We start from the raw sequence: 10923 nt of genomic DNA, 5'->3' as shown, positions 1-10923 counted from the left end.
AAATAACTTTGCTTTCAGATATGGCTTCTGTAGCAGCAGCTCTGCAGATTGGGATTACTGCTGCCTCCTGCTTCCTGTTCCTCAGGAAGAATTATTTGTGATGGAATCTGTCAGTTTAAAATTTGCACTTTGGAGCAAGCTGGTTAATTCACCAACAGCCTAAAATCAAAAGAACAAGCAAGACTGTCTCTGCTCCCTCTTTTTGTATCTGATGGGATGTTGGAGATTTCAAGTTTGTAGTGATCTGTGGATTTTGGTGGTGCCCAAATATTTTGGAATTTTTGTGGCTCCCAGGTTCTTGCAAGGGCAGTTTTTGGTGCCTGCTAACTGGAAGTCTGCTATTTGACAGAAATTATGCTTTGATCTGGAAGCTGGCTCTCTTAAGAAGTTCCTATGGATGTAAAAGTATGCTAGAAGTGGTTTGGAGACAGGACAGAGGTCATGGAATTGGTGGTGGAAGTCCTGGGAGTCACTTTGAAAGTTAAGGACAAGATTACATTTAAAATGTACTTTCTTGGATCACTTCAAAGTTTATTTTGGACTTGTTTTCAGAGTCAACTAAATACACACTTGAAATGGTGCCCTAACTACGAAGCTCTGTGCCATATCAAACACTTCATGCCATGTTTAATTTAGATAGAAAGCTTTTTAAAACAGAATTTACGCACGTGGCTGTCAGATCCAGAGCTGTGTGTGCAGCAGTGGTTCCTGGAACCAGGGTCACTTTGGCACTTTCTGCTCTTAGGCACCAAAATTAGCAAACATTTGCTGAGGTCTAAAAGTTGTGATTGATCTACTCTTAACATAATAACACAGAATTCATGAAGGCTTTTCATGTGTGTTTCAAGGAGGTAATGTGGTCATGGTAATCACAATACTGAGTTGAATACTATTTCTTACTGATAGAGAATGGTTCAACGATGATTTCCCTAAAATTTTGTTTCAAGTACAAAATCCTTTAAGCAAAGAGGGTCATGCTGCAGAGATTTTCCTAGATTGATATGGGTAAAGTCATACCAAAATGGTCTTTTAAGAGGCCTTCTTGTGTAGGGTTTTTGCCTGGTTCAATTTCTGCAAAAGGAGCCTGTGATATATAGTGCCTGGCTATTGAATATTTAATTTTAATTCAATTTGGAAGTGATGCACAGTTGTTCTGTGTGGTGGTGCCAGGGTGAAAGCTGGGGACTGGATTTGCTGCAATGATGGCAATAAGGAACGTTCCATTCCCGTTTTAAAAGACATCATGGAGTGGATAAATGCTGGCAGTGCCCTTGAGTGGACTGGAGAGAAATTAATTATGAATATTGCTATGATTAATACATGCCAGAGACCCATTAGCTTCAGTAATGGTTTGGAGAGAGACTCTCAACAAGCTCAGCGTGAACATGTGCGTGCCTTTTATTTTCCTTTTCTTTTTTAGCTTTATTTCCCTCCATAAAAAGCATCTCCAGCAATATTTAGCCACAAGATAAGTCCTGGATTATCCATGGAACTGAGCACACGCCTTTGGGTTGAGTTTGTAAATAAATAGGAACCAGATGGCCTTTCTTTAGGTTAAAGTTCATTTGCAAGAAATGATGTTTCCAATAAACTTGTGTGGGAAAATGAGGAGTAAAGGCCCAGCAACCTGGGAATAAGTTTGTAACAAGAAACTTTCATGTCCTGTTGTTGGGTCATTTGATTTTTCTGGGAATAGGCTCGATCTGGAGCCAGTTTTCTTGTAAAAACTCAGCGATGTTTTGGGTGCATATTGAAGATTACATTGAAATTGCTCCTTTTTAAAATGTATTTGCATTTATTTATTTTATTTTTATTTATGATTTGTAGTTCTTAATCAAGTGAGTTTTCCTGGTCCCTGCCATGTGTTACTGCACTTGCTGCAGGCTCTCTGCTTCCCTCAGTCAGGTACACTGAGATGGAAAAATGATTGAAAAATGGCTTTTTGCTCAGTTTTCCTGCAATCCTTGGCCTCAGATTTTCCCTGTCTCCTTGCCCTAAACTCCTGCAGAGACTCAGAACAGTGACTTTAAGACAAACATGCATTGCAGGATCCCTCTGTTGTTGGGAGCAAAGCCTGGGAAGGGCAGCAGTGATGTTGCCATGCTACAAAATGAAATTAGGGATGCAGCTGGCCATGGGAAATAAAAACAAACCTACACCCCCCGGTGGCATGGGCTGTGTCAGAAACTGGTTGTCACTTATGTACAAGCTCGGAAGTTTTAGCATCGTTTAGCAGCTTCGTTTAGCAGCTTCGTTATTCAAAACACTTCATAAGACATTCACTGGCCGTGACTTTAATTTGTTATTTCTCCATATTTTGTCTTTGTTCAGTCACTGCTTCCATTTTATTACTTTCATGCCAGTTAGTCATGCTTTGGCTGTGAACATGAGGAACATTGACTTTTCCAGCTAAAGAAGTCATTTAATGGATTATGAACTTCCCCCCTGGTCTTCAGCATAGATTCAGACATTCTTTGGGAATGAACCCATCGCTACTGGAATAAAGAAAACCTGTTTATTTCTCTGGGAGTACAGCACTGTGCTTTACCCTTCGAGTGAAGCCTATGGCTATAAATGTCCGTGTTTTCTGCCAGGATGCTGCACATTAAGTTTGGGAGTGGGTTAAGCTCCCCCATCCAGCTGCATGTTGAAGTGGCTGTGCTCCTGCAGGCGCCAGTGCTCCTCGATGGGCGCCTGAGCCTGGCGCAGCGCCTTGAGCCGCAGCCGCCTCTCCAGGCACTCCATCGCCAGCGGGTTCCGTGCAGGCTCAAATTTGTTGGCAAACAAATGAGGGGACTCAATAATCCACTGCAGGTCCCCCAGGCCGTAGATGCAGATGTCTCTGACGTAATGACCTGCAGAGACAAACGGGAGGGAGGTGGCAGCAGCAGGAAGATGAACTGAGGCATTTTTTTTAGAAAGAGTTTTTTCGCCTTTTGATTTCTGCTAGAGCATCATGGAAATGGAGCTGGAGGATAATGCTACAGTATTATAAAGACAAGGGTTTGGGTTTATGTTTGTTATGTTTGTTACCTCCAGCTGCTTCCCTGCCATGTTGCTCTGCTTAATAAAATCTTGTAGTTGGGCATCAGATGTTCTGATCTCCTTATTGGGATTCCCTGCACAATCACACCTGTGCTCAGCTTGCACACTTAGAGATTTTAATTATTTCTGCATGCTTTCCATGTGCTCAGCACTATTCTTTTTTATTGTTGTTCAAATTGAAGGGATTTAACCCAATATTGATGGAAGTACCTGACAAACGTCCCTGTCAGGTAAAGCCTCTCCACTGACAACTGCTCAGTCAAATCAGTGCCCTGGTAATTAGGGGCTGCAGGAAGGGTTGTCAGTGTATGGCTACTGTGTTCATCTCCAAATATATAAAATATCAGTAATATTTTATTATAGAAAATACATAACTAACATATTAATATAATGTATATCTCCTTCAATGGATACGGTGCAGTAATTTATAGGGTGCCTTGTTTTATTCAATACTTCCAAAATAAATTATATATGACCACTGAGGCACATTTAATAGCTAGTTTAAATAGTATGTAATCACCAATTAATGCTCATCAGTGAATCAAACTTGAGTTCACGATCAAAATTCACATCACCTTTGCAGCCCTTGTGTGAGGCTCCTTCTTGATCTTTCCATTTAATGGCTCTTAGGTCTCCTTGCCAGCCTGCATTGGGTGTAGCCCCTGGAGCATCTTTAAAAACAAAAGGCTCTGATAAGTTCTTTTTTACTTATTATAGGGGAGATTTTCACTGCTGAAGACATTTAACTGTTGTGAGATTATGGCTTTATTTGCAGATATTTATGTTGTAACAACAGACATCATTGTCAGTATTACTGCTCTTTTTATTCCTTGAGAGCAAAAGCTTTCATGCAGCAAAGAAACTTTTTAGCCAGCATTTTTCTAGCTCATGGTCTGCACTGCAGCAGCACTTCCCTGCAATCAAGCTTTGTTTCTCAGCCACCAGATGTGACTTTTCAAAAGGGCAGCACCAAAGCTGAAGAAATGACTTTATTTCTGCAATTCAGTGCTGTTAAGCTCCGAGTTGGAGCTCAAAGCCTCTCCCTGCCCGAGGCCTTGCCCTGCTGGGGTTATTTGTGGCAGAAATGACAAACTCTTACCAGGTAAACGATTGAGGGTGACCCAGTAGTGCTCATCAGGGCTGTAGGTGTCCCTTGACCACTCCAGCAGAGCTTTTGCCCGGGCATCACTCAGTGTGAACTCCACAAAGTCTTTAGTGAGGATGTAATAGGCACTGCCAAAATATATTGTCAGGTTATGAGGAGGTTGAGCTTTCCTGATCTTTGCTGGATACACGTATGGCACTCCAGAATGGATGTATTCCCTGTAGCTGACCTCTGTCCTGTGTTTTATGTGAAGTGGTTGGACTATCCCAGGAGTGATATTTTTACCATTCCACTTACTTTTTATGTATTGTATAATTTCTTTATTTGTTTTCAGGGGGTAATCTTGACCACACAGGTTAATAACGTAATTCCACTGAACTTTGGAGTTAACGAGGTCTCTCATGCAGTTAATATCAGCTTGTAATCTTGAAAACCCTGCATAAACAACATGTTCTCTTTTTGAGGAAATAAAAATATTTTCGAAGCAGTTAACAATGTTCTGTACAGCAGTTTTATAATCTCTGGGTGACTTTTCATCAATATGGATGCAGTAAATATTCTGAGGCATATAAATAGCTCTTAGCAGCCTCACAAACATTTCCAGCTCCTTGTGAATTGTAATAATGTACGCCAAGGAGAAATTTCCTTCTTCATCTGACAGGGGTCTGGTGATAAAATGCAGAGTCTTCAGGACTGTGGAGCAGCTGCAGGAAGTGTGAATGCAGCTGAGTGGTTTGGACTGGTAGGACTTCTGACAAAAGTTTCCAATTCTAAAGGCTGCAGGTTTCCCCACAAAAAGAGCTGAGCAAAGTTCATCTGGGTAAAAACCACACTCCGCTTTTTTGACTTGGAATTTTTGGTCATTTGGCTCTTCATAAAGTGGAACCTTTAGGTAGAAGAAGGTGTAGATGAATGTACAGACAGCAACGCACACTAAAAATCTTGATTTCTTTGCATGAAGTGGGTTCATCTTTTATTTCCAGATCCTGTCTTCTTATCATAGTCCAATTAAACATTCAGATCATCTGCAAGGAAAAGTGAGATAGAGCGAGCAAGAGAACCTTTCTGTTTATTGTTTTAAATGGATGCCATGTTAGTGCTGCATTTTTAAATGCTGGGATTACTACCAGGAGCATCTGTGTGTGCCCATGCTAAGTGCACTCAGCCCCTGGGAATGCACAGCCATGAGGTAGGAATTTTGTCTTTCCAGGACAAAACTATCTCAAAATGATAGAAAAGAACCCAAAACGGCTTTGAATTCTTCACTGCTTGCCCAAGGCAGGGCTCAGCCCATCAGGTGGGAGTTTTCTGTGCTCTGAGGTCTGGGTGAGCCCAGGGCCCCAGGGAAGAAGTGAGCTCTGAGTGCTGAGGAACAGCTGCTGCTGAGATTTCCTCAAGGCCTGGGAAACCTGAAGTTCCGCCAGAGGATCAGAATTCAGTAAATTAAATCAACAGAAAACTTATTAAATAAACAGAAGGAAGAGACTAAAACGTAATCCACAAAATACACTGGGTTTTATCCTTATAAAGTCAGCAAATGTTTCTGACTCTGAGATTTTTTTTTTTTTCCCTCTGACATCTTTGTGTTAGTGCTTTGGAAAACTGAACATGGGGACAACGCTCATTTCTTATTTTTGGCATATGTGCATAGCCTGAGCTAAGGACACAACTGCCAGTACTGGCATTCAGAAATAACCAATTTACAGCATATTGGCACAGGAGTTTTTCCATTGTGGTTTTTTCCTTACTTTTACCTTGCTGAACAGTCAGAAGAATGAGAGTGCAGCAGTCCTGAATCCCACAGCAATTACATGAAGTCTTTGTCCTTGAAGCATTTGGTATCAAAATTCCTAGAAAAAAATACCAAGGAGAAGGTCCATCGACTGCCATTAAGCTTAATAGTTAAATTCTAACAGATTTTCATTTTATTTTAAAGGTAATTAATTTTCTCTTCTTTCAATCAATGATTTTTTTAAACAAAATTCTCATTTCACCTTGAAATATTTTACATTTTGCAGCTGTCAAAATCATGTAGTATTTGGCTTTACATGGGAACAGAGAAACATGGATTTTTATAAAGATAGTTCATTAAAGGAATGCTGCTGTGGTTAGAAGCCTCAAGGTTTTCATTAGAAGGAGGTGGAAAATACTTCTTTTTATTAAAAAATCAGTATCTCCCTTAAAAGCTTGAAAATAAAGAGGGCATTGTAGTTAAAGTAGCAACAAGACATAAAATTTCAAAAGCATTAAGAACACAAATTGAACCAAGCGAAGGGATACTCCATATTCCCACATTTTTAAGATCCTTTTAGGCTTATGGGAAAGAATGTATTTATCTTTTGGTCCATACTGGTATGCACTGGATTTCATGCTGGAATGGTGCCTCTTTTCCACTGAGCATTCCAGAAAGGGGAGTTGTATGTTAGGTGGAGGACTCGTCCATTTTCCTGGGATGTTCTGTCAGCAGCTCAAAGAAAAACATGAGGAAATCAGCTCCCAGGAGAATATTTTTGCCTTCAAGCTCCTCAGGGATCCATCTACTGGGTAAACAACCTTGATGGGAGCGTTCCATCCATCTGAACAAAAAGCTGCAGCAAATCCAGTCCGTGTCAACCTTTCGATGCTGTGCAGAAAGCAGGAGAACAGGGATGCCACTGCAAGGTGAAAAGCAGGATTTTTGCAGTAAAAATGAAATACATCCTGTGCTTCAGCCCAGAGGGGGTTTCCAGGAGGACCATTACGTACCCAGGGGCTGGAATTGGGGAAACACTGATTTCTGTGGAGCTGGACTCGGACAAACTCTTTATTCTGAGGGAATAATTGCAGGAGGAACATTGAGATTCCTCTGAATTAGTGAATGTCACGAGATCTCTGGGATGTCACAGGGAAGGTTCATTCTGAATATAAGAATTACACTAAAGACAATGGGCAGCTGTAGAAATATTTGGGGTTTTATACCTGCTAAAATATAAAACATCTTAACACCAAGATTGTGGGTTCAGTCCCTGTACAGATCATTGACTTGAGAGTTGGACTCAGTGATCCTTGTGGGTGCTTTCCAACTCGGAATATTCTCTGAATCTGTCCAGAACGAGGGTGCTTGGCAGGTTTTTTCCTTAAATACAGGTTGCAAAGTGTAGTTCTAGGGAGCCAAGCTGGAACCTGCTTGTTTCATACACTTGAATTTTTATTACCCTTCAAGTAATAGCTTCTGGGGCTGTTTCGGGCTGTTAAGTGTTTACTATGGATTTTTTCCTACTGGACTGTGTGACAGCTAGAAACTGTATTTTTATGGCAGCATAAAAGTACACAAACACCCCATAATCAGGTAAGAGGTAGCAATTCCTCTGCAGTGTGAACACGTTTATGGAGAACGGCTGAATGATGAAGCCTGGCCTGCAAGAACAGAATTTGACATCTTTCAGCCTCAGGGGATATTATGGAATGAAAGCAGTGGTGTTTTGGTAGTGTTTTACCAGATTTAGAGCTGGAGTTGCAGCTCTCAGTGCCACTGGATATGAAATTTGTTGTTTAGCAGGATCCTCTCACCCCTGTCTGCTGGCAAGGATTATTCTCCCAGGTTTCCTCCTGCCCTTGAGGAGCAAGAGATCCCGTCGGGAATGTCCACTGTCCATAACCCAGTCTGGGACTATCTTGCCCTTGAGTCTTATTATGCAAGAGTGCCATGATAGGTATTTTATGTTAGCAGAATGTCTTTGAAACTCAGCATTTCTTATGTTACGCACAGGTTTTCTAAACCTGGAGGATGAAGTTGTATGAATTTTTTTTAAGAAATAGGGATTTTCGAGCACCTTCGTGGATGCTTTTAAGGATATTACTTAACAGAAAATTGTTGTAAGCCTAAGATAGTCCATCTCAATTAACAAAGTAAACTCCAGAGGAAAGGGGAATTATGATGATGCCTGGAAAAAGCCTGTGAAATGTCAGCTCAGCTCACTGAGACCCCATTAGCACATACTTGGCTGTGCATTTTGTTGTAACAATTCGTTTTGCTTTTTGCTGTTTCTTCCTGCCATTGCATTTAGGACTGCATCACTGCACCTCTAAACGTTCTGTTTTCTCTGTGCTCTTTGCATTTGCTTAATATTAAAGTTTAGATAAAGTTTGTTTTGTATGACCTCGTGATTTAGTGAGACAAATGACTTGGGAATGCTTCATCTTCTAATAATATGCTGAAAAAGCATTAAATACTTAATTCAACTTCTTTTTATATCTTTTTTTTTTGTTTGAAAGGTATTTATGCAGTCATTAATGTAGACATTTTATAAACGGGGAGGACTGATTCAGTCCTAAAAAAATGTTAAAATAAATGTTTTTAAGTGCTTTTTCCATTGTTTTGTTTTTTGTTTAAACGGGTGTCAGGATACAGAGTCTGCTTCTGGGTTTTGAGATGCATTGAGTAAAAACATTTCTCCATCAAACCCAGTTATTTAAACCATTCTGATTTTAAAACACTGCATTAGAATTGACATATTCAACAAATTTATGGAGTTTTAGTGTTCATGTTTGCTATTTTTCCTGTTACGTTTTTCTTTTTCCTTGTGTATTTGACCTCATAGTAATTTAAAACAAACACTATGAAAGCTATTTAAACCCTTAAGTTACAGGGCTGTAAAAGAATTAAGTTGCATAAATACTGTGAGTTTTAGAATACAAACAATTAGAAGCAATGATCTCCATCCTTTTGTGCATCCGTGACAAGGTGAAGAAGGGAAAAAACATTAACCTTACTGCAGATTTGAGTATTTTCTAAGTAAAATTGCCACTTTACATAAGGAAAAAGCAAAAACCGAAATGCTGCGATGCAATTGATGCAGCCTTACCTCGTCCAGAATTAGCCAGGAGACGGCAGCATAATAAAGATAAATCCAGGGTCTCATTGTACTGTAGTTTTTTTTTGTCCTGCAGCAGGAGCCGGTGTCCCTCATCCCGATCCCAGTTAACCATTAAACGGGAATGTTTTCACCCCGCCTTCCCTGCAATGTTTAGCATATTTATCCCGCAGGAATTCTCGGTAGCTTCAGGAAGCGGGGAAACTTCTCCGGCCGAGGCAGCCTGGAAAGGGCTGGAATCAGACGGGTGGATGCGGAGGAGGAGTATTGCCGAGGAGCAGGAATAATTGCCGTGCCCCCGAGCCTTTAACCTGTGCCCCTGGGCTGTGACAGCTGAGCCCGCTGGCTGGGAAAACTGGGAACCCGCCTCCTCCTCTTCCTCCTCCTCCTCCTCTTCCTCCGCCTGCCCTTAACTATTCGCCTGCCGAAACTTTCCAGTTCGGAGCCAAGAATTCCAGCAGGGAATTGCTGCTGCCGGGCATTTGCAGTGGCTGGAGGCTGAAATGAGAATAAATGGAAGGTCTCCTTGAAACACAGACCTCGCTTGGGATAAGCACCTTAGCGTAAGTTAGCGAAAGAATTGAAGGTGTAAGTTAGCGAAAGAATTAAGGGTGAGTGCCTCTATAAATGTAACCACTTCTGCAAAACAGGGATGAAGCCCTGAGTGGGCTAAGGAGGTAAAAAAGGAAGGGCTTGAATGTAACTACTGCCACTTCTGCAAAACAGGGTCTAACCCTGGTGGGGTAAGGAGACAAGGAGGAGGCTTAAGTGTGACTGCTCTGTCTATAAACGCTTCTGTGAGCAAAGGTCCAGCCCTGCTGGGCCAGGAAAATAAGAAAGGGAACTGATACAAAAGGCTAGAAAAACAAATTGTGTTGTAATGGATAGGAAATGGAATATAATCAATAAAGCATAGGTATATACAGAATAAAAGTCTTCTAACAGTAAAGTTAGGTGTGTGTGATGAATCTCTGTGATAGGACCATGTGCCGTGTTTGTAACCCTGAGATAAATCACAAGTTGTGTAAGACCCCAGCCCTTACGGCTCTTAACTTTTAGGTAAGCAAACAAGGCACATGCCAGAATTGTAAAGTTATAAAAGTCTGTGTAAAATGAACCACAGGCAGACACGAACATGGAGGTGTTGAGCCCTGCATGTTCTCTGGTGCCAATAAAGGTGTGCTTTACTTTACTTTACAGTCCCTGCTATGGAGCAGCAGATTGCCTTGGAGCATCCTTCACACACAGAGGGTTTGCTGTTACAGCCTTTTAAAGGTTCTTAGGGGGTTTAATAAGTTGAAAGCTGAGTTTAAACGTACTGGGATTGGGAGGAAACTTTCTGATAAAAATACCATGTTATTCAGAAATAAATGGAGAGAAAACCTCGAAGTAAGTTACAGCACAGCTGCAGGTTTGACAGGTACAAAATTATCACTGATTTTAAGAGAAACTCTGTAAATTGAGGCTTTTTCTTGGACTGGTTTTGAAGTAGATGCTGCAGCTGCTGAGTGGAAGTTCATGTTCTGTGAATCAGTAGGTGGGAAATTTCCACTGCTCCCAGGTTGTCCTTTACTCTCTGACCCCTTGCATGTCTGGGTAGGGTGACAATGTAAAAAACCATGTTCTGCAAATCTGACACTACTGAACTTTTAATGGCTAAACCTCTGGAAAATTCTTTCTCTTAAAACTTGTTTAGTTAACTGTGGCAAGCAACAATAATCTTTAATACACAAGTTTGTGTGGCTGGGAGATGAACAGTGAGATGATCTGTGATGTTCAGTCCTTTTGCTAAATACCTGCCCTGTTTAAAGAGGGACAGTCAGGTTTTGGCCATCCATGTCCCATATCCTGGTGGGAATTGTGCATTTCCTAGTAATGGTCATGTTCAGGAGCGCTGCAGGAACTCAGTGTTTAAAATTT

At 41.1% G+C, this 10923-nt stretch overlaps 2 protein-coding genes across 5 annotated transcripts in view; one reads left to right on the top strand and one right to left on the bottom strand.

The window, feature by feature from the left end:
• Positions 1-10923, top strand: part of RTFDC1 (replication termination factor 2 domain containing 1) — a 26315-nt gene that overhangs the window by 6008 nt on the left and 9384 nt on the right. The window lies entirely within an intron of this gene.
• On the bottom strand, positions 1375-9645 carry GCNT7 (glucosaminyl (N-acetyl) transferase family member 7). Of its 4 annotated transcripts, none has more exons than XM_017734854.1 (6): positions 8995-9645; positions 6501-6804; positions 5899-6000; positions 4145-5175; positions 3621-3716; positions 1375-2855 (listed from the first exon to the last, which is right to left on the bottom strand). In XM_017734854.1, exons 4-6 carry the CDS (start codon positions 5118-5120, stop codon positions 2623-2625), a joined length of 1305 nt encoding a protein of 434 aa, XP_017590343.1. In that variant the 5' UTR covers positions 5121-5175; positions 5899-6000; positions 6501-6804; positions 8995-9645; the 3' UTR covers positions 1375-2622. The 4 variants fall into 4 exon arrangements, with proteins under 4 accessions (XP_017590343.1, XP_017590318.1, XP_017590336.1 ...); XM_017734829.1 differs by having other exon boundaries at positions 5905-6000; XM_017734847.1 differs by having other exon boundaries at positions 5905-6000; positions 6704-6804.

The sequence above is a fragment of the Corvus brachyrhynchos genome, unplaced genomic scaffold (assembly GCF_000691975.1).
Source record: "Corvus brachyrhynchos isolate BGI_N302 unplaced genomic scaffold, ASM69197v1 scaffold10, whole genome shotgun sequence".
NCBI classification, from domain to species: domain Eukaryota; kingdom Metazoa; phylum Chordata; class Aves; order Passeriformes; family Corvidae; genus Corvus; species Corvus brachyrhynchos.
The sequence above is the reverse complement of the archived record's forward strand: the minus strand, read 5'-3'. Positions and strand labels throughout refer to the sequence as shown.